The sequence below is a fragment of the Tasmannia lanceolata genome, unplaced genomic scaffold, assembly GCF_043159265.1.
Source record: "Tasmannia lanceolata isolate RefF3 unplaced genomic scaffold, GAP_Taslan_0.1 ptg000008l, whole genome shotgun sequence".
In the NCBI taxonomy this organism is placed as follows: Eukaryota; Viridiplantae; Streptophyta; class Magnoliopsida; order Canellales; family Winteraceae; genus Tasmannia; species Tasmannia lanceolata.
In genome coordinates, this window is record NW_027518685.1 from 39,081,860 (window position 1) to 39,104,642 (window position 22,783).

General features: G+C 38.7%; 1 protein-coding gene across 1 annotated transcript; it reads right to left on the minus strand.

Moving 5' to 3' along the window:
- Nucleotides 1–820: 820 nt before the first annotated feature.
- LOC143885314 (putative WRKY transcription factor 21) lies at nt 821–4,234 on the minus strand. The gene is made up of 4 exons (XM_077389423.1): nt 3,964–4,234; nt 2,704–3,841; nt 2,477–2,602; nt 821–1,314 (listed from the first exon to the last, which is right to left on the minus strand). Exons 2-4 carry the CDS (start codon nt 3,459–3,461, stop codon nt 1,170–1,172), a joined length of 1,029 nt encoding a protein of 342 aa, XP_077245538.1. The 5' UTR covers nt 3,462–3,841; nt 3,964–4,234; the 3' UTR covers nt 821–1,169.
- Between the last annotated feature and the right edge of the window lie 18,549 nt (nt 4,235–22,783).

Genomic DNA, 22,783 nt, shown 5'->3' on the forward strand with positions numbered 1-22,783 from the left:
AAACACAAAAAGCCACATTAGTGTCTCTTCTTTAGAGAGCATTCCACTTTGGGAATTCTCTTGGGTATTGTGTCGAGAGACTTGGAGACAAGACCTGTGACTCATTTAGGAAGACCCGAGTCAGGACCCCAACTCATCCCTAGTCACGGATTGAGAACTTGAGGGAAAATTCATTGTACATAAAAGATGGAAGAAAATGGGTGCATAAATAACTTTGCTGAAAATAAAGTTGCAAGTTTCAACTGACACAAGTCTATAAATGTTAGTTCAGAACAAACAGGAGAGGAAACTCTGAGGGTATTCTTTTTGCGAAATGATTGTCAGAAGAATATAACGGTTTCCAAAAAGCCCTTAGAGCTCTTTAAATACTGCACGACAAACATGTGGAGTGCATGTTTATGAAAACATTGGAGCACTGAAATCATTTCCCTTCTTGTTTTGTGTTTCAAAACTCTGGCTCAAATGAGAACTCATCCAAGGCAAAAGGAAGTCGACTAGGGTGAGTTGATAAGGTTTTTTTAGTTTTTAACTCAGGCAAGTAAAAGGAGCTTTGATCGACTTGGTAGGGAAAATGGTCAAGTCAATGATCAACTTGGAGAGCTTTTAAACAGCAAATGACTCGGGGAGTTTTTAAACAGTGAATACTCTATCCACACTGCAATCATTGTAAGATGAAAAAGAGTCGCCTCCGGCGAGACAATGAATGATTAGCAGAAATAGGAATTGTACCTTATGGTAAGTTTTCAATGCTTTGCTGTTAACAAAACTTTCTAATTACTGTAAAGTGGTGTGGCTTGTGCTCCAGAATTAAGGTTGAACATGTTGAATCACAAATCCATAAATATGCAATATTAAGCAAGGGCATTTAAAAGAGACCGCATTCAAAAACCGAATAACCATAAACATTACAGAATCTGCCATGAAAGAGTTCTTACAGTTTCCAGCCTTTTCTTCTTGAAGGCTTTTTATGTGCTTTCATGGCGCAAACCAAATCTTTCCACAAAGGACCCAGAGAAAACCATCCTCCTCATGTCAGCAAGCCTCTCATGCTCTGTATTGTCAAGCTCGAACCATAAATATTATATACGGGAGCAAATGAACCAATCATAAACCAGGTTTGGATATGAATGGACGGCCTTTGAACTGATCTGGATGTTTCTTGATAAAGTTTATGAGTGGGCAGACTGGGGTAGCAACCTGGGATGGTTGTGCTCACCTTCGTACGTGACGATGAGCATTGAAGGGTCTTCCAAACACCTCTCAACGTGCTTCCTCGCTGGGCAGCCCCTCATGCTGCTACACTTATAGTATCCCCTGCATAATTCAACCAACAAGTTTGTGTGGATGTCCTCATTAGATAACATGAAGTATGTGCTTGAATATCACAAGCAAGATTTTTTAAATGTGCCCATTTGTGTCCGGCTGTCGCTTGAGATGGACAGAATTGCTACATCTTTAATATATTATTTGAGAAAAAAAAAATTATAGGGATACTAATCCATTAGTTTTGCTTTGATGAAAAACATGTGGCTTATCAAATTCCACGGCATACAATTATAATATTCACTAATTTTTGCCCTCTATAATGTTTGAATGATTTGGTTGAATTACAAATAAGGGTGGTGGGGGGAGAAATGACCTAACTTTTTTGTTAGCAGAGAGGACAATAGTAGATCATGGCTACCCAGTTGGACGATAAGTTCATGATTCAACAAATTTAAATATGACCAATGAAAATCAGCTGAAAGGACCTCTGTGTTTTGTTCACCAAAAGGACAATCATCAACTGTGGCTACCCAGCTCGTTGGTGAGTTCAAGATTCGAAAAATTACAACACGGCCGGTGAAATCATTTGAGATAAAATTTCGATTTGAATTTAGTTGATAGGAAGACTAACCAGTTTAAGCAGTACTGCACTTTGTAAGGTATGTGGACTGAAACACTAAGATATTAACCATAAAAAAAGTCAAGGCCAAGTATTTGGCGACAAGATTAGAACAAGACCAGGTGTTTGGTGAAACTAATCATTTTCATCTATTAAATCAAAACAATCATAACTCTCTACTTCCTACAGATTCCTCTGAAGGCCGAGAAATCTCAACAAGAGAAAACAGATATTTGGCGACAATGTTAGATTAAAACTAGAAAATGAACATGCTCAACTGGTCCAAAAAAATTATTGTAAAGCCAAAATCAGAACTAAAGCCCAAAATAGAAATACATTCATGTAGGTTAATCCATCAACAGAAGTCAACTTTATATGTATTCACATGAACTCTCTTGCAAATACAGTAAAAAGAAAAACCAAAATATTAATAAGATTCAGACACTGATCAAGCACAGGCATAGATTGGCAAATGCTTTGGCAGATGAATTGGCAAAGCATGAATTACTAGGGAGATGCTATCAATACGAGATTCCATAAAGAATTGTTATCGTTTCAAAATGAATAAATAAAATAAGAAAGTATACATACCTAGGGTGTGGAGAACCCTTGATTGGCTTCTGGCCATACTTCCTCCACGAATATTCATCAGGAGGGATATCTGAAAGCTTGTTACTAATTGCGGGCACCTTGATAGACCTCTTCAGCCTCAATTTCCTATAAACAACAAAAAAAAAAGAAATAAAGTTCAATTCAATTCAAACCCAACAACATCAAGAGAAAACCAATCAAATTCAACGTTAATGAACAAAACTAACCTCCTTTTTGAGCAGTGACATCTGCCACTGGTTCCACATTTCCCACTCCCATCTTCTCCTCTACCAGAACACCTCCTCTTATGAGGCTGATGCGGGTTCGGATCGGATGACTGCGAGCCGCCCATCAAGTGGAAGGCCTTGCCATCCAAGTTAGCAACACTCCCATCAATGCTCAGGGATGACATGAAAGATCTGGTGGATGACATAGTGGGTGTGCAACTAGAGCTATCAAACTTGAGGTTTATACCACTGTTGCTCCTTTCATACATCATATCAGCTTGGAATTTCATCTGTTGCTGAAGATGAAACCTCTGTTGGAGGAACTGCAAATGGGTGGTTGGTGTTTGTGTAGCAATTTGGAGAGGAATTTTAGAAGAATTCATGTCTAGAGTTGGGTTTTCTAAAAATAACTTATGGGGAAATTGGGGAGAATTTTTACCAGATGAATCCATATCTGGAGTTTGTTTCTCTAGAAAATTTCTATGAAGAGGTTTGGCTGAAGTTTCTAGTTTTGATTTTGGGTTATCTAATAACAACGTTGGGGTAGGTGGGGATTGGATTTTCTTCACTATCCTGACTCTTGCATGGCCCAAACTAGTAGTAAGAAGGGAACCTACTTTTTGGAATTTGAAGACAGCTTGTTCTGTTTCTGCCATTATGTTTCTATACTGAAGCTCATTCTGGGGCTGAGCTAACAGACTCAGAACCCTGTGGCAGCACTCCACAGCTGCCCTGTTAGCCTCTTCCACGCCCTCCATGATGAAACAAACCCTAACCCTAACCCTAGAAACCCTAAGAACCCAGAAGTATGAACATCTGAAAACCCTAAAACTATGCTCCCATGAGAGAAATCTCGAAAACCCCCATCAAGGAAAAAAGAAGTAAAGGGCAAACAAAAGGAACCCAGATAGGATTTGATCAATTTCTTAATGATAAAACAGACCCTAACACTAGTAACCCTAAAAACCCACAAGTAAGAACATCTGAAAACCCTAAAAAAATGCTCCCATGAGAGAGATATCCAAAACCCCCATCAAGGAAAAAAGAAGTGAAGGGCACAAAAAAAGAACCCAGATGGTATTTGATCAATTTCTCATAGCTGTAATCATCTGGCAATTCTCAGAGGAAATACATATGGCTGTTTCAGATAGGATGCATGAAGTTTGGTTAAAAATAGAAAAACCCAGGTTGGCGTTACAAAACAAACTTCAATAAATAGATTACAGAAATTGAAAAAAAATAAAAATTAGACATGGATACCTCATTTAACTGGGAAACCCAAGTCTTCCATGGCTTTGAGATTGAAAGGTATGAAAGGGAAGACTTGCTGGCCAAAGAATTAGCCGGCCGAAAGGGAAGAAAATTCTCATCTTTTTAATAAAAAAGTAAGTTGATTTTCGCACCACCTCTTTATCACAATTGCACTGACTCACCTTGTCTTTTTAATTATCCAGCTGTTAATAAATGTCTATTACGACTCAAAAAAGCAATCAGAAGTCTATTAAAATATAAAAGACAAGGTGATTTAGTGTAATTATCAAAACATGGTAGTGCCATTAAGATTACATTAAAAGTAAAAAGATTAAAAAATAAGATTGTAGAGAGAGGGATAGACATTTAAATAAGCTGCTCTGCATAGAAATGAAACTGCCGTCTCTGTCAGAAATCCGAGGTGGGCCCAACATAGACTTCTGTATGTCTTTCCCCAATCATTTTTTCGCTCCCCCTGTAGAATAATGCGCCCCACATTAACGCTATTAAATTTGGGGCGCATTATCCTACAGGAGGCGAAAACGTCATCTCCCTATTGTTTTTCTCTTTTCCGTGCTCTTTTTTCTACGACTGCTCGTCAAATTTTGTGGGGCCCACCGATGGCCTCGGGCATCCTAAGTAGCCGTTGGGACAAATAACGAGTGCCGTATCGCCACGTGATGGCATACCAGAAAGCGACACGTGTCGGAAGATATGTTGACTATGGAGTTTCCGGTGAAGATTTTCGTGCTGTAGGGTCGTGACTGACGGTATGTGGGGCCCATGCAGTCAGGACACCGTTGACTTGTTGGAACGTTTTCTTCTTGAAGCTTGTCTTTTTCTAGAGGGGTTCTAGACTGCAGGGCCCCTTATTAAAAAGGGGTGAAAGGGCGGCCTTATTAGCTGCACGTCCCCATCTTGCACTCACACTGCGAGAGGAAAGTCTAAGGGGATGGTGAGGTGCACTCCCTTCTTTTGATTTAGGGTTTTATGCAAAAGAAGTTTCCTACTTTGCTTTATTCGCAAAAGAAAGGGAAACGATTTCTGTTGCGGTCAAAATTTGTTGATAGCTGGAGATGATGAGCGAATGGACGACCTTAATTTGTCCTTGTTCTTTATCCTAGATACACAAGAAAACGTTTAGAAGACCAGCCCGGAGGGAGTTCTCTGGGAAGGCCCTCCGATGCCAACAGATAAGGAAATCTCTATGGAAATAGTAAGTTTTGGGAATCGTGTCCTTTACCTTCTGGATTTTATCCCAATTTATAGTGGTTGGGTGTGCTAGGGCGAATCCGTAATTTCCTATGTGGTATGATTACCATATTGCCCTTAAGCTGGTGGCAATGAGCCGTAAATATTGCTTTTTGAAGGGGTCTTCTGTTGATTTTGAAAAATTACTTTGCTGCCCTTTTGAGACTTGGAGCCCTTTGCTTGCCGATTGGGTAGTTATTTTCACCCCTATCAATTGCCCTCCACTCCTTCAGGCCGTTTTGAGGTCTGGGGGAGTGTAAAAAAATTTTGTCAGTTGTAAGGTAACGGACTCCCTCCCTTTGCTAAACTCTTTTGGCCGATTTCTTTTAGCTGGGCTCTTTTTGCTGAGCTCTTTTTGTCAGTTCTGTTATTTGTATCGTGGAGATCGGTTGAGATTTTGGACGATCTCTTTTGGCCGAACTCTTTTGGACGACTTTCTGTCGTTGGACCGTATGGAGATCGATTTAAGATTTAAGACGAGCTCCATACAACCGATCTCTTTTGGACAAACCACAACTTAGGACTTTTTAGAATCCTTCAAATGTTGCAAAATATTGAGCTCGGCTGGTTTTTCAGACGAGCTCCATATTGGAAGTTTTCCAATCGTTGCCGTGGGAAGAGATCGACGCTTCATTTGGACGATCTCTTTCTGGACGAACTACAACTTAGGATCTTTGAGAATCCTTCAAAAGTTACAAAATATTGAGCTCGGCTGGTTTTTCGGACAAGCTCCATATTGGAAGTCCTCCAACTGTTGCTTTGGGAAGAGATCGGCGCTTCATTTGGACGATCTCTTTCTGGACGAACTACAACTTAAGATTTTTGAGAATCCTTTAAACGTTGCAATATTGAGCTCGACTGGTTTTTCGGACGAGCTTCATATTGGACGCCCTCCAACCGTTGCTTTGGGAAGAAATCGTCGCTTTATTTGGACGATCTTTTTCTGGACGAACTACAACTTAGGATTTTTGAGAATCTTTCAAACATTGCAAAATATTGAGCTTGGCTGGTTTTCTGGATGAGCTCTTTATTAGACGTCCTCCAACCATTGCTTTGTGAGGAGATCGGCACTTCATTTGTACGATCTCCTTTGAGCAGACTACAACTTAGGATTTTTAAGAATCATTTGAACGTTGCAAAATATGGAGCTCGGCTGGTTTTTCGGACGAGCTCTTTATTAGACGTCCTCCAACCGTTGCTTTAGAAAGAGATCGGTACTTTATTTGGACAATCTCTTTCTGGACGAACTACAACTTAAGATTTTTGAGAATCCTTCAAACGTTGCAAAATATTGAGCTCGGCTAGTTTTTTGGACGAGCTCTTTATTAGACGTCCTCCATCCGTTTCTTTGGGAGGAGATCGACGCTTCATTTGGACGATCTCCTTTGAGACAGACTACAACTTCGGATTTTTAAGAATCCTTTGAACGTTGCAAAATATGGAGCTTGGCTGGTTTTTCGGATGAGCTCTTTATTAGACGTCCTCCAACCATTGCTTTGTGAGGAGCAGCGAGGTTTTTTAGGGCATTAATGGTGATGGGACGTATGATGTGACAGTTCGAAGTCCATCAATGATGTGGTGACACGTGGAGGGCGCATTTATGGCCTTGATCTCTGTGTCACGGTTATATAAAGCCTCGGCAAATCCTCATTTGTCACCTTCTACCCATTTTTATCTCAGATTTTTACTTGGAGGAGCCTCACTTGGAGTTCGGCTTTCTTTTCATTTCTCAGGATCAAAACCTTTTTTCTCTCCTTTTTGAGTAGGTATTCTTCGCTTTAGATCGTCACCGCGCTTGCTTTTGTTGGTATTTTTCCTTTTAGTAATGTCCACCGACCCAGAGTCCGTTCCACCCTCCAGGGAGTGAATTAGCAAGGAGGTTAGGGCAGGTCCTTCGGACCTGGCTGTAGTGCGGGACAAAAGAGAAGTCCCAATATGATAAGGGTCGAAGCCATAATACGTGCCCCCAAATAAAAAAAGGGTCGTAGCCGAGGAGGAGCATAGTACTTTAAAGTTGAGTGACCCCGATTCTATTAGGGAGGAATACTTTACTCCTCCAGAGTTTCAGTTGAGGCCGCTCCGGTCTGGTGAGCGGGCTTGCACTTGTCTGCTTGATGTCTGTGTATTTGTAGAGACCATGAAGGGCGGTTTTAGATTCCTCGTCCATCCCTTTGTCGCCGAGGTCTTGTCTTATTATAGCCTTGCCCCGACCCAAGTGGTGCCGAACTCCTGGCGAGTGCTCATAGGTTTCATTTTTATCACGAAACGGAGAGTCAGGAGCCCACCATTACTTTGTTCCGCCGGTTTGTTTCTTTGAAGAGACACAAAGAGCACGGTTGGATGTATTTTAGGCAGAGGATCAGCGTGGGACGCCCTCCTCTATTCATGGATGGAAAAACAAGTACTTCTTCGTCCGTTCTAGGACGAACTGGACTTTTAGCACGAGGTGGACAGACATGTACATAGATGAGATCAATGTCCCCCCTCAGTTGAGTCCAACCGAGATGGAGATCCTTAGAGACCTCTGTAGGGAAGAGTCGGTTGACAGGAGAGAGATCATAGTTGAGAGATTGTTGAAGTGGTGTGGGGTTAGCTCCGCCACTGAAGAACCTGAGTCTTTATCTGTAGGCCGAACTATGCCTTAGAAAATTTTCCTTTCTTTCTTACTTTGTGTTTCTCACTTTCTCCTGCGTTCGTGCAGAAATGAATGCTGCTGATCAAGCCAGACTGAAGAAAGCCCTGCTGAAGAAGAGGAAGATGACCCTACCCCGCCTTCTGCAAGATCGACCCCGCGCCTTGCTCGACTGGAGCCAATTCAGATCCCGCCGACGAGAATGCTTGGGCGCTCTACAACGGTGGGGAAGTCTCCGGCGGCATTAAATGCCTTCCTCCAGTCTCAGATCAAATCTGGGGCTCTTCCTGAGGGGACCGCAATACTAGCCTAGCCAGCTCACGGAGCCCAGTCTTCCAACCACGTTGCAGAGGACTTCGATGATGTGTTCCATCCGGACTGGACTGTCAAGTCAAAAGACACCGGTGTCAGGGACACCTTTGTGGCTTACGAGATCGTCTCCAAGGCCTGCCTCCCACAAGACGTTTCTATGGTGAGGCATCAGCCTGTGGAGGCTCTCCGGAGGGGGTGGGCCTCTTCCATGTAGAATGTAAGTTGTAGCTCGGTTCATTTATTTGCTTGGTTTGGGTTCGTATGTCCCTTCATACGACCTCTTTTTGCACAAACGATGGTTTATGCTGGTTCTCTGATGGACCAGTCCTTTTTGGTCGATGATACTATCACCGATCTTAACACCAACATTGCCACCTTGGAGTCTACAAAGGAAAGGCTCCTTGAAGACATCAGGGCCTTGGATGAGGCAAACAAGAAGCTCAAAGACGACCTCCAGGGGGAGGCATAAAAGATTGCTCGGGACAAGGAGAAGATGGCCGGGCTCCTTTTGTGAGCTGAAGCAGCCGAGGCCAAGCTGAAGGAGAAGGAGGATCAAGAGATCCAGATCAGAGCTGATGCTGTAGATCGGTTCAAGGCTTCTGAAGAATACAAGACCGCTATGTATGACTTCAGCAATCTTGCCTACGAGTAGGGCTTCAAAGAGTACAAGAGGAAGCTAGAGGAGAAGTACACAGATCTTGGTTTCGTGGTCGATGACGTCTTCATTGTTAGAGTATATGCCTTGGAAAGCCAGTAGAATGAAATTTTCTAATCAATAAAGATTTATTTCTTGACTTGAATGTGTGTGATGTGCTTATTTTATTGACACATGTTCGTCCTTAGGTAGCATAGTAGAAATGCCATACTCAAAGGATTTACATATCCAAGGGAGCAAGGAGATATGGTATTTCAGTTCTATACAAGCCTTAATCCTAGTTGGGAAAGAGATTGGACATCTCTTTCAGTATACAACTAGACCAGTCTTGCCTACATGTATGTTACGTGAGGTGACATATCTCGGTCATCTGGGTAGTGGACCCTAAGCAAGAAGAGTGGGTTCGACGATTGGATCACGTAACCAAACCGGATCAAATAAAGAACAACTTGTGGACAAGAAAGTATAACGTTGTTCTTCCAAACAGGACCCTTCACAAGTCCTTAGACCTAAGGGATCTTATTGGTCTGCCAGTCCATTCTAGGGTCTTAGTCTATCTTATAGTGATTCTGTTTTTAGAGTCACATTCGGATAGAGCTATATCCTAGAGCAAACCGTCGAGACCAATAGTGATAGTCAATAAGAGATTCTTCGCCCTAAAATTTAGGGATTGACATCTACAATTTTGTCAAAGCGGTAGGCATATTAAATAGCCTGGCCAGGCGGATTTGATAAAACGTTTATCAGAAAGTTTTATGAAACATTGAATTGTTTTCAAAGAATTTTACAAATGCATTTGGGGGCCGAACATCGGTTGACCAAAATGGTATACCAAGAGTGGGCCAAGGGGGTAAATGGTGTCCACCTTCCATATGACTCAATTCAGTAGATGTGGTTATGAAGAAAGGACTTGCACATACATGATGTGATTAGGGGTAAGATGATTTGACGGTCATCTTCAGGGTTACGTCTCGATGGAGGCCACTGACCTAAAGCGAGTGTAGTTTAACTACAGAGCGAGATCGCAGTGGGGCCCACCGTAGGGTTCTGCAGGATTGACCGTCGAATCCCTGCAACGATCCCACTCACAACTCGAATGACCCGGTAACATCCAAATGAATCAGGGTTCCTCATTTTATGTAATTGCACAGACCGATATGATCCTTTAGATTAATGTGGATATTGATTATATATATATATATATATATATATATATATATATATATATATATACACATGTCTTTGTTAGGAAAGTAACAAAAGACAGTAAGAGAATTTTTCAAAAACAAATTGGAGCCGAAATAACTCTCATTAGATGTGAGTTATTAATCGATTAAATTATTAATTAATTAATTAATTATTTATTTAATTAATATACCTTATTATGTATTATTAATTTGATTAATAATTATTATAATAATGTATAATCCAAATGAGGATAGTTATTCCCAAACTGATTTTGCAAAAGTTGCGGAATTGGAACAGAATTGGGAATTGGGATAGGACTATACATTTGGAGAAGGTTTGTGGGGCCCACAACACTCCTAAATCAGTTGGAGAGCTGGGGAAAAGAGTCCTAATTTCTCAAGGACTTTGAGTTGCACTCAAACTCCTTAGTGGATAAGAATTGCTAAATTGTAGGATCTACAAAGCAAACAATTTGTTTCCAACACCAACTCTTATGAGATAAGGCCACAAGGGCTAGAGGGAGGCCTCCATACACGTTTTCCCATGTATCTTTACTGCCTCCACATAGCCTTGGAGGTTTGGGAGAGTCCCATTCACTCGAGGAATCTCAATTCAATCGGTTTCTCAATTGGATTGGAATTGGGAGAGAGAAACAAGGATTTATCAAACCAAAACTCTACTTTATATAAAAGAGAGAGGGGAGAACGAAATTTCATGTGTGGAATACTAAAAAATTCAGTCTCCCTTGCTTCCCCCCTTTGGAAAATAGTTTTCCATCTCTCTCTCTCTCTCTCTCTCTCTCTCTCTCTCTCCCTATCTCTATCTCTCTTCCAATTGAAATAGTTTCAAAGAGAAAGGCTTCAAATCAATTTCTCTATTGTCTACAACAAAGGTATTGATTAGATCATATCTTAAATAGGTGAAGAAGAGTTATTCACATCTACAATAGTCTAAGCAAAGAAAAAGAATCCATCGGTTCAACTTGCGGGGTCCGCGGTGTTTAGAACGATCGCAACCTTTCGAGGAGTAGATCAAGCAGCGTGATTCCTTGATTTCGTCTTCAAAGAGGTATTTATTTATGTTTGATTAACTTAATTAACTAATCTAGACTCTAGGATCTTGGGCAAAAGCAAGATTAACTTAATTAACTAATCTAGACTCTAGGATCTTGGGCAAAAGCAAGATTAAAAGAAAATTTTAAAATTCTATGCGATTTTTGTTCCGCTGCGCATAACGATCTTGCCTGAAGGGGATAACCTTCATTCAAGTGGTATGAGAGCAACTAGGGCTCAGATTAGGGGATTAAATTAACCAAAGATAGATCATGCGGTATATCCGCTGTGAGTCCGGACATTCTATCTCGGCTATCTGAGGTTGTTAGTCCGTAGTGTTAATTAATCAACATATGGACTGTAGTGTAAAGATCTGTAATTTCGATCTACTCATTGTGATTTTTGATTTGATCAACCTTGATGGTTAAAAAGTAGATTTGAATACGAGTCTAATGCATCAAGAATCATCAATCCGATGAGCGGATTGGGAGATATGATTTTTACAAGTTAGGGCAAAAGTGCAGCCTTTTGCTGATTTTTATTTTGGGAATTGCATGTTTTATTTCGGAATGGCCCCAAAGTTGTGAGAAAAATTTATAGCCCAAGATTAAATTTTTCAAACATTATTTGGGTGTATTCTAAGCCTAATCAGTAGCTAATATGGTAGTCCGAATATTTTCTTCCACTTAAAATATTCAAAAATTATGCTATTCTGAAAGGGTTCCCGAAAACCACTATTTTGAGCTTTTCTCGCTCAAACGATTTGGTTTTTACGCAAAACATTTTGTGGTGACTTCTTACATCATAAGGAATGATTATATTAAGTTTCTTTAGATGTCAGTAATTTTTATGGCTGAATTAAAAATTATTTGATTTAATGTCAGCATGAGTTGATCTCTATTGGTGAAAATATGGACAAAAAGGATTACTCGACCTCTATCCATGCATGAGATGCATATGGATAATATTTGTGGATGTTTGTTATTTATTTTTATGGTTTGATATTCCTGGAATGTAGCAATTAAAAGTCCGCAATGTAATAATTAATGTTTTTATTGGTTTATGTACTCCCTCTGGGCAGTTGTGCGGACAACTGGTTTCCTATGGAGAATTTCTTTTGATGTACATATTATTTAGGTTAGTGTAGGACACTATGGTAGTTTATTTTCTTATTACATCAGAACTAATGAAGAAAGAAAATCGCTCTTGACATGGTCAATCAAAGAATCAATGAAGGACTTGGACATGGTGATGCTTCAAGAAGGCTACAGATGATAGCGAACCTCGATTCTGTCTATTCAATGGAGGGCGGACGTATTTTTCATGATTTTTTACTGATCTAAGATACTTCATATGATAAAGTATATTAGTACCAATACCTTTGAAAAATCGCCTTGAGGTTGGCAGATTTTTCCTATTTCGAATAGCTAATAGTTGCCCAAATTTCACCTTTAATTTTGGTGATATGGAATTATGGGGATTAACTAACTCTAAAATGGTTAGATAATTATAAAAAGGTTAGTGGGAGAATCCCTATAAATCCAAGATGCCAAAATTAAGCTTATGGATGTGGTTGGTTTACTTTTCTGTGGTTTGGATGTGTGATGGATGATTGCATTTTCCTTTCCTTATGTATGTATTTATATTGGATGGTTTGTTTTAGATGCATGCATAGGAATAAGTTTTTCCCACTTAAAAGAAACCCTCTTTATAAAATATTAAGTTGTAAATGGGGATTTAATCCGAATGAATTAATTTCCATGGCCATTCATAGCCATCTGTTGGTTGGCTAGTTTAGAGAACAAGACGATCATATGCCAAAGCAGAAGCCGATCTTGATTTTTTATCTAGAGTAACTAATAGATTCTTATAAGGATAAGGGATATTTGCAAAATACATTAGTCATATGCCAATGCAGAAGCTAGTATGTTTTGTAAAATAGTTCCGAGGCAATGTGTGTTAACTTAACCAAGCAAAGAGTGTTGATGCCCAAAGGATAGATACATTGCGATGCTTGGAGGCCAAAATTAAATCGGATATCATATTAATAATATGATGGATTAGATGAATCCACTCGTACTTAACAAAGTTGTTGTTAATGAGCATCCGATACCCATTGGAGAAATCATGTTATTTCTTTTGATTTATGTGTTTGAGGGGCACATAAATGTGACAAACAATGGGCAGTATCATTACAGATCAAAACCCAGATCTAATGGTTACATGCCATGATAAATCTAAAACGGTTAGTCTTGCTAATTTTATGCATCTTTCATTTGCAATAGATATGGCATCCTTCAATCCATTAGCTAGGATTTTTAAGGAAAACAAACTTACTGATCCAAATTACATGGCCTGGAAGGGGAACTTAACCCTAGTGCTCACAGCAGCTAAAGTTCATTGGGTCTTGACTACTGAGGCACCTGAGTTGCCTGGTCTCGATGCTCCTCAGGATGTCAGGGACAGAGCCACAAAATGGCATGAAGATGACCAAATGGCTAAGTGCTATTTTCTTGGGTCGATGTCGAACGTGTTGCAACAACAGCATGTTCGAATGGCTTCATCAATGGACATTATGTATAATCATAAGGAGATGTTTGGACAAGAAAATCGCAGTGACAGACAAATTGCGATTAAGGGCCTGGTTTCCACAAAAATAGTGGAAGGAACCCCAGTTAGAGATCATATGTTGAAGATGACGGGCTATCTAAAATACAGGTGTGACAACCCAAGAGGGGGGGTGAATTGGTCAATTAGAAATTTTGGGCTTAATTAAATGGATTATTAAAATTAATTTACTAATTAAGCACTTATTAATCTAACCCTTGTTCAAATATTCAAGATAATGAAATTTAGGGTTTAGATATTACTTTAAGCCTATTTGGCCTAACCCTTGTTTTAATAAAACATAAATACAAGAAATGGTAGAGTTTACCAATCACCAGAAAGTGCAAAGAGAAGGAGGAGAGAAAGCATCCACAAGGCACACACGATTTATAGTGGTTCGGTCTATCACAAAACCTACTCTACTCTTCCAAGTTTACCTCATTGGGATCTCCACTAAAATATGAGATTCTTCAACGAGCGAATCTCCAAGCCGTACACCAACTCCTTCAACTCCAAACGGGACACACCCTTTCTGCACGAAGCCCTGTCGAGGGGACACACCCTCTTATAATGATTCACCTTTGTTAACGGGCTGAATCGAAGACCCTCGAGAACAAATGAAGAAAATAAAAGAAAAGAACTCTCTTCCTTCTTGATAGGCGGATTACAACTCTTTAGCTCACAAAACACTCCAAGGAATAGATAAAATGTAAAGCCTATGGAGTACCTCTTGATAGAATGTGCAAATGCAAGATCAAAGAGGTTTAGCTTTTGATAGAAAAGTTTTAGCTCAAGGAAAATGGGATTTGATCTTTTTAAAATGTTCAAAAGCTTCTTTAGATAGGTTTTAATCATGTATATATAGTGTATTTTAAAATATGACCGTTTGGGGGTAAAACCGTAAATAACTGGGTTGAAAAAGTCAACCTGCAAAAGCCCCAACAGCTAGTTTGCCCGACCGTCGCGGTCGACTGAGCCACCGCGGTCGCCCACCCCTATCGGGCGCCCATTTTTATTTTTAAATTCCTTACTGTCGCGGTCGACTGGGCCCATGGCGGTTGCTCGGCGAGGGCTACCTGTTCGCTCAAAAATTGGGCTCAAAAACCTATCTCGGTCGACCGACCCACGGCGGTCGCCCGCTGTAAACACCCCATTTTGACCGAACCCCAAACTTTTATTTTAAATAAAAATTCCCTTAAAGTAGTGAGTTAGTGTCCCAAATTTGTCTTTAGAGTGTTTTAAGATCTCAAGTAGGTCTCATTAAAATTTCGGGAAACCCAATAAAAATTGTCTATTAACACGAGCCTAGTTCGTGGTGTAATGGAGTGTGGTGTAATAGGGAGATGGAACATCCGAAAAGAGAGTGTCAATACCAATCTCATGTCCCATGGCGACAAGATTCAAATGTTTTTCTCATGTCCTTACTCAAGCCACCCCTGTACAGTGAAAAGAATTGTGAAAAGAGTCATAAATACCTAGTGGGGGGCTGTCCAAGTGAGTGAGGGAGGCAAATATCTCATTTCCCTATTGGTCTTACATTACCTTGATTACTTGGGTCACTTATGAAGGGTAAAAATTGAGTAGGTGTAAATGCATTTAAAAAACGGCGGGTGAGGGGGGGGTCTGAATGTATCATTGTCCCTAATCAAAAGGAGTAGTAAGGGGGTGAGTTAGAGTAATGGGAGTGTATTTTAATCAGTTAGAAGAAGAGATAAGTTGGTGGGTGTTATTATCAAAGCATGATGTATCGATGTATTGTATTACCCAATGCAAAGGGGGGTGAATTATCTGCATAAGAGAATGTCCACATTTTGATGGTGCGCTCATCAAAAATTGAGGTGCCAACATTGTCTTACTAAATGGGCTATAATTAAGCAAGTTTCTTCTCATTTTATTCAGGACTTCACCCCTATTACACGAGAAAGAGAATAAAACCTAAATTCCCAAATTGTTATCTCTTTCTATTCTTCTACGATTGATCTCACCTGAGATCCGATCTAGCTCCGACTAGTCTCTGATCATTCTCCTACTGCTATTGCTTCTATTTCATCTTCTTTTCTTTCCATTCCTTGCTGTTTTATCTCAGAATTTCTAACCCTAGGTTTACATCTTGAAAACCTTGCTTGAGCATAGAAACCTTAGATCCACTTATTGACCTTCAAGATCTGACCAATAGCTACTTGAAGTGTGGGAAATTACATCACTAGATTTCAGTAGATCTGAGGTATTTTTGGACGAAGATCAGAGGCAACCTTCATTAATTGCTGCAATTTCAGGTTATATCCGTAGGATCATCATCTCAGGTAAGATGTTTTACTGGTATTAACATGATCTGTATGCTTTTATGAGGAATAATGTTTGGAACTTGTTTATCTGCATGGAAAATTTGTAACTAATGCTCGAAGTCTGTCTATTCCTGTGAGGTTTCATGTGCAATACTTCATATTTGCTAAGTTTTAACCTTATTTGGCAATTTTTAATGTTCCATTTTATGATTCGGATTATCATAGCTTTAAAATTTCATATTTGATCTATAAAAAACCCTAACATGTTTTTTTTTTTTAAAAGCTCAAAATATTTTGATCCAATCCTAATCTTATAGAAATTTGATTGTCCTGCATTAAGTTTGGGTTTTTTTTTGTTGTTGTTGTTTTTAACCGGATCTGATTTGTCTTTTGCTGGAGAGTTCAAGAAATTTAATCAGTTGTTATTTTGTTTCATGAGAATTGATGGATAGTAATTCTATCTGTGGTGTGTTAGTCTGATCATTTTGAGCATAGATTTTTTTTAGTTATGTTTGATAAGAATTTGATGTAAGTTTCAAGTTGTAAAGATTGTGTCGAAATTGGAGAGTGCAATTTATGTTTGGAATCTAAAAGTTCTCTTTAAATAACCTCATAGGCTTCGTCACAACTCAGTTTCAAGTCCCCGTAATTGCTTGTCAGGTAGCACATGATTTGTAATATTTTTTTCTTTCCCTCTTATTCTGTCTGAATGTCAAGTTTGTATTGCCTCGTATGGAAGAAGGAAGTGTTCTTTTGAGTTTCCAGCTCTATTTCTTGCTAGTTGATATATGTATGTGCAAGTATGTCTGTGTCTGTGAGAGTGCGTAAATGTGTGTGTATGAGCATGTATGTGTTTGTGTCTATGTGTGTATGAGTGTGTGCTTGAGTGGGTGTGCTTGTGTGAGTGTATGCTTGTACATATGTGTATGTGTATATATATGTATATGTGAATGCATGAATGTCTATGTGTAGATGTGAACAAGAACCTGTGAGTGTGCATATATGTCTATGAGTATGTGATCTTATTATGGTAGGTATCTATGCATTGCAGGTTATATTTGAATTGTTATTTTAGTCATATCCTTAGCATCGTATATTTTGGGTTCCAATTGTACATGCTACTAGAATCACAGAATTTGTGCCAATAAATAGTGAGAGAAATATTTTGACATGGGATTAGACATTAAATATTTGATTTGGTCCGTGGATATTTTTCATAACTTGTAAAATGTATGTATGTCTAATATCTTTAACCCTATTCTATTGGAATGAAATGCATTATAAGATAAGACTTTCACAAGTCTCAAGTAACCCAACTTGTGAATCTTATGCCTATGTCTAGGCCTGACCATTTAACTTACCATAAGCCAATGATTTCAATTTTTACTATACTGACCCTATTTCTTTTATTTTTCTTTTACTTCTATTATTGTCATCCTTGAGTTTAATCACCCCACCTATTAAAGTTGAAACCCTTGTCATTTGTGTGAGCATTGCGTCTGAATGGTGTAAGTTTATAACTAGGTTGGCTATTTTCTTGAGGAAATGGCAAAGGGCTGTTGTAGAATGGGTTTTGATTTGGCCATGAATGGCATCAGTTGTGTCATCTAAATATCCATGAGAAACGAGATTTTTTTAGTGAAGTCTGGTAGTTACATTCTATCTTCCAGCACTATTTAATGATGATAATGACATCATATTTGGTTGTTTTATTGTGTTTTGAGAGTAGCTCACTCACTCTATGTCACTTGTACATGTTTAGATTAATTTCTTTTATTTGAATGATATCCTTGTGACCCAAAATTTTATGTTATCTATTTCTGGACATTCAAGGAGCATTTGTTATATTTCTTAAAAATCTCACTCCATGTAGGTAGGATTTAATGGTAGTTGGTTCACATAGGGTCTTCACTTTTTTTGAATTTTATATAAACTTGTGCAATGCGTATTTTTAATTACAGTTCAGCCTTATTATATATCAGGTGGTTGTTTTCTTATACATGAGTGAAATCATATGTGTTCATGCATATCCGAGCTGTTATATGGCAGCAAGTTAAGATATTGTCTCTATGAAAGTTTTAGATACTCTTCTTTTGTTTACTGTTTTTTTTTATGTATGTATAGATGGCCAGGTTGTGGCTGAGTTATGGAAATTTGATTTGATCCTTCATTTAGATCTTATTCAGTTTGGGATGACTATATGGTTAATGCTTGTGAATTATCTTTTTGATGGCTATGCTCAATAAGGAACTGTGATCCTTTTAATAATATATTAAAAATTATAGAATGGAGGTTCACTCCCTGTATACAAATAATCAGTCAGGTTCTGTGCATTATAACTGCTAGACTCTTTTGATGCTCATCCATCTATGTATCTTAAATAGTCATATTTTTAGGCTCATTAGAAATCTAGTTTACTTGTATGTACTTGAATGTTGTTAATTAGTTACCCTTAAACCTCAGGTTCTTTTTCATTTCAAGGGCAATGAAAGAGACATCTAGAACCCCCATTAGGAGATACACCTTGTCTCGTTAGAAAGTTCTCCTTTAGAGACAAGCCTCGTTTAGAGCTTACCCCTTAGGGAGTATACCCTGATTTTAGTATTGAGTTAGCATATAGGAGGCATGCCTTGCCTGATTAATAGAGCCCTCTCTAAGTTTACCCCAACTTGTACCCCCTACTAGTTCGAGACCAACTTAGTCTGTTAGTTGCCTTAGCCCTACTTTTTCATTACAAGGGTGATGATAAGGTTACTTGGAGCATTTCTTATAAGACATACACCGTCTCATTAGTGGTAGTTGCTTTCCCTTTATAGGAGACATGCCTTGTCTCATTTACTTTGGTTGTTCTTATCATATAAGAGTCATTCTTTGACTTATTTATCCCCTCTTAGAGTGATAGAGAATCTTTGACTCATTTATCGTTTTGGTAGCATTATTAGAGAGTTTTTGACTCATTTATCGCTTTGGTAGCATTATTAGAGAGTTTTTTACTCATTTATCGCTTTGGTAGCATTATTAGAGTCTTTGACTCATTTATTGCTTTGGTATCATTATTAGAGAGTTTTTGACTCATTTATCGCTTTGGTAGCATTATTAGAGAGTCTTTGACTCATTTATCACTTTAGTAGCATTATTAGAGACTCTTTGACTCATTTGTAGCCTTGGTAGCATTATTAGAGAGTCTTGACTCATTTAGCGCTTTGGTAGCATTATTAGAGAGTCTTTGACTTATATGCACATTTTCTTAATGTTGTTAGTTAGGAGTTTACCCTTTAGAGTTGTTGCCACTCTTCTTTATTAGAGACTAGCACAGTCTTATTAGAATATTATCTACTTGGGATCTTAGATCAGTTTCACTTTCTTTATGATACTAGTTTACTCGTTTTGAGATCGTTTCACTTTTAATGAGTTTATTTGTTTGGGGTTTCCCCCTTGCCCTAGGGTTTGGCCCTAGGGTGTTGCTTTATATGTTCCCTTAGGGTGAAAACATCTTGAAATTTTGAAATCTAAAAATATCTTGAAATCTTGAAATTCAAAAACATCAGAAATTTAAAATTCAGAAACATTTTAAAAATCTAAAAAACATTGAAACATTTTAAAATTCAAAAATACTTGAAAATTTTAAGAATCGAAAAACATAAAAAATATTGAAACTTTTGAAAAAGTTAAGAGATTTTAGAAGCATATTAGGAGAATTTGTTTCCGAACTACGTTGGCTTGATCATCTCTCACGAGGTACGTAGGCAGCTTGGGATTTTATCCCAAGTCCAGTCAAACTTTGCAAATAGAACTTTATAAATCTTTAAAAGATCATTCAAACAACTTTAAAATCTTATTTTTTAAAAAACTCTTCCTTTAGAGTTAGGAGTTTGTCCTAGATATGTTGTTTAATTATTGTGTGTTTGTATTAGAGTTAGGAGTTTGTCTTAGCTAGGAACGCCTCCGTCCGGTCAGTTGGCGATTCACGTCGCCGACTAATGACTAGAATAGTATACGATTAGTCTGCCCATTATTTTCCTTACGACATACAGCCTAGTTACACATAGAATAAAGGAACCACCTGCATTAGCTTAGAGTTAAAAAACTTACATTTAGTTATGGCATAAAGGGTGTCTTAAAATCCACAATTCACTTGAATTTAAATAAGTGTTAAAGAAGCTTTAAAAATCAGTCTGGTCTTTTAGGTTGTGTCTAGTTTAGTGGTCTAGATGTCTTAGGCATCATAGTTTAGAATAGGCACGAAGAACTACGTTGCTTTGATTCTAGTGGAGGCGGGATACGTAGGCGGTTTTGGATGAATACCAGACTATCCAAATAATCGGGCAAAAATGTTTAGAGTCTAGGGTTTGTTGTGTTGTGTTGTGTGTGGTATGGAGTCATGTTGTATGTTTTGTTGTGTTTTCTTACTTTCCTGTACAGACCTTATACCTTTAGCTGTAGCATGCTTGTGTTTGCCCACCAGAACTTAGACACCCATTAGGCATGGCACTCATAACTTAGCTATGCTTAGGTGACACTTCTTTTATTTATTTTGTATGTGCTTATTATCCCCGGGTGATGCATGTTTAGGTAGACATTTTCCTCGGGTATATTCGTTCCCATTTCACATGATTTTCGCCCAAAACTCTTCAAAATTAATAAATAAATGGCATAAGAGACCAAGTGCTTGCACTAGGGCGGATTGAGATGCTCTTCGGGCCTTCCTCATCCGTAATAAGGCACGGACCCATATCTATTTCTGATTATCCATTGCACAGAGGATTTGTTTTTGGGTTCCATGGCCTATCCATAGATGGCGACTCTGAGTTATTTTAGGTACGTCTTGGTTTTGAGCCCTGGCTCTGGATCAAGAGGTTTCTCATTCATTTATCGCCACTCGTGCTATGCTATAAGAGTGGCACCATTTTGAGAGTTCCTTGGTAGAGCTCTCCTTCACGTGGATAATCCAAAGGACCGATGAGGACCCATTCCTCACAGCCATCCTCAGGATCGGGGTCCACAGGTTGGAAACTCTGCTGAGGAGTTCTTGAAACATTGCCTAACTCTATAAATATGCCATTTTTACTAATTTTGAAGAAATTTGGGCCAAAATCAAGTTAAATGGGAACTTAATCGTTTAGAAATCCAGGGGCACTAAATAGGTGCGTAAAACAAGGGACTCATACATTGCACATCATCAATTATCTTGTTTTTATTTCTTTTCATTATCATTGGTTCCACGGGATGGATTCAATGCGTACCAGATGGGATGTCATTACCCTGATGGAACTGTTGAATTTATTTCCAAGCTACGCGCCGGTGCTGCCCTCGTAAACATTGGGCGTACTTTTGTCTACAGCAACCGATGAGCAATGAAGCATAGTGTGTATAACTTTGGGCGTGCTTTTGTTATACATCAAATGTATGGTTCATATGCGTAGCTTGGAAAGTCACGTTGTGGTTACCCACCGCGCTGTCTAGTGCACTCGCATATCAGTCTTGAGTCAAGTATGGTGACTCCGCTAGATTATATTAGGGCTGGTGCCCCTGGTTAGGGTATATATATATATATATATACTATATCTATTGAGACATATCTCTTAGATTGTGTTTTTATATCTATTTCAGCCATACCATGCTTTCAGATATGGTTGATGATCCTTACTCTTGCTTGTTCATCATTCAGATCATGATCTACTTTGTGATCCCCAATCATATGATTATTCTAAGTGTCTCAAATTCATATCCGATTTATTAGTTATTAGATCAGGGCTTACTTCCTAGTGAGAGTTTTTGGTCTATTGTCACCGATTATAGTTTATTCACTCTTTCAGTTTTGGATTCGGCCGATGGTTTTTTGTTCATCATCTTCTGCGGCTACTCCTTGATTCTTCGTGATTCATTCTTTGTGCTAGCTATTAGACCAGGGGTTTGTCTTTCGGTAAAGTTTTCTGGTCTAACTATTAGCTACAGTCTTCTATTCTTTTAGCCTTCCGACCTGGTCACTAATTTTTCCTTGTCATTATTCTGACCATGGTCTCCCTTGTGCTTCTTAAGTGTGCAGTTGTGTCATTCCAACATACACGTCTTATTTGTTGAGTCGATTTGTAGTTTTGTTATCTTCTTGTACATACCCTATTTGTTGAATCGATTATTTAGATTGGGACCCATTTTCAGTTGGTATTCCCGGTCTAATTCATCCTATTTATATTCTTCTGACTTGGTCGGTGTCATTTCTTGTGCCGTTGTTGTGAACATAATCTGTCCTTTCGTTCTCAGATTGTACAAATCTCTTGTGTGTACCTGATTCTGTCAATTGATTAGATTAGGACCCATTTCTAGTGGGGTGTTCCTGATTTAATCAATTGTATTTACATTCTTTCAGATTCACTTGATTAGTGGCCTTTGGATTATATATTCACTCTTTTATTCTGTCATGGATCCATGTTTTATTACTCATTAGGTTATGTTCTCGTCTGTCTACTTGTTTTGTCTTTTAGATCTGGTCGATGGCTTGCCCGCTATTCCTATGACCACGGTCTGTCATTTTGATTTTCTTGATCGTACAGTTGTTGATATTCATCACCAGATTTAGACCCCGTCAATGACCTCCTTTTGTCATTCTATGGCCGTGATCCACTTTCTGATCTATTGATCATCTTCGATCATTGATGAAAATTTAGTGTCGCAGATTGTATCCTTCCTGTATAATTAATTGTCAAGTTTATTCTTATTATTTACTTATTTCCATCAAGGTTATCTTCGTTCCCTTATTATTTTGTTTCATCTGAGTGTTAGGTCCGATTACGGCGAACAATTTGCTAGACAAATAGATAGCTGAGACTATTAAATCTCTTCCGTTAAG

Excerpts from the sequence above, each read along its gene's own strand:
- LOC143885314 (XM_077389423.1), bottom strand. The coding sequence starts at position 3,461 with ATGGAGGGCGTGGAAGAGGCTAACAGGGCAGCTGTGGAGTGCTGCCAC. Across the intron at positions 2,603-2,703 it reads TGTCACTGCTCAAAAAGGAG|GAAATTGAGGCTGAAGAGGT; the intron begins GTTAGTTTTGTT and ends TGTTGTTTATAG. Across the intron at positions 1,315-2,476 it reads AAGGGTTCTCCACACCCTAG|GGGATACTATAAGTGTAGCA; the intron begins GTATGTATACTT and ends TGAATTATGCAG.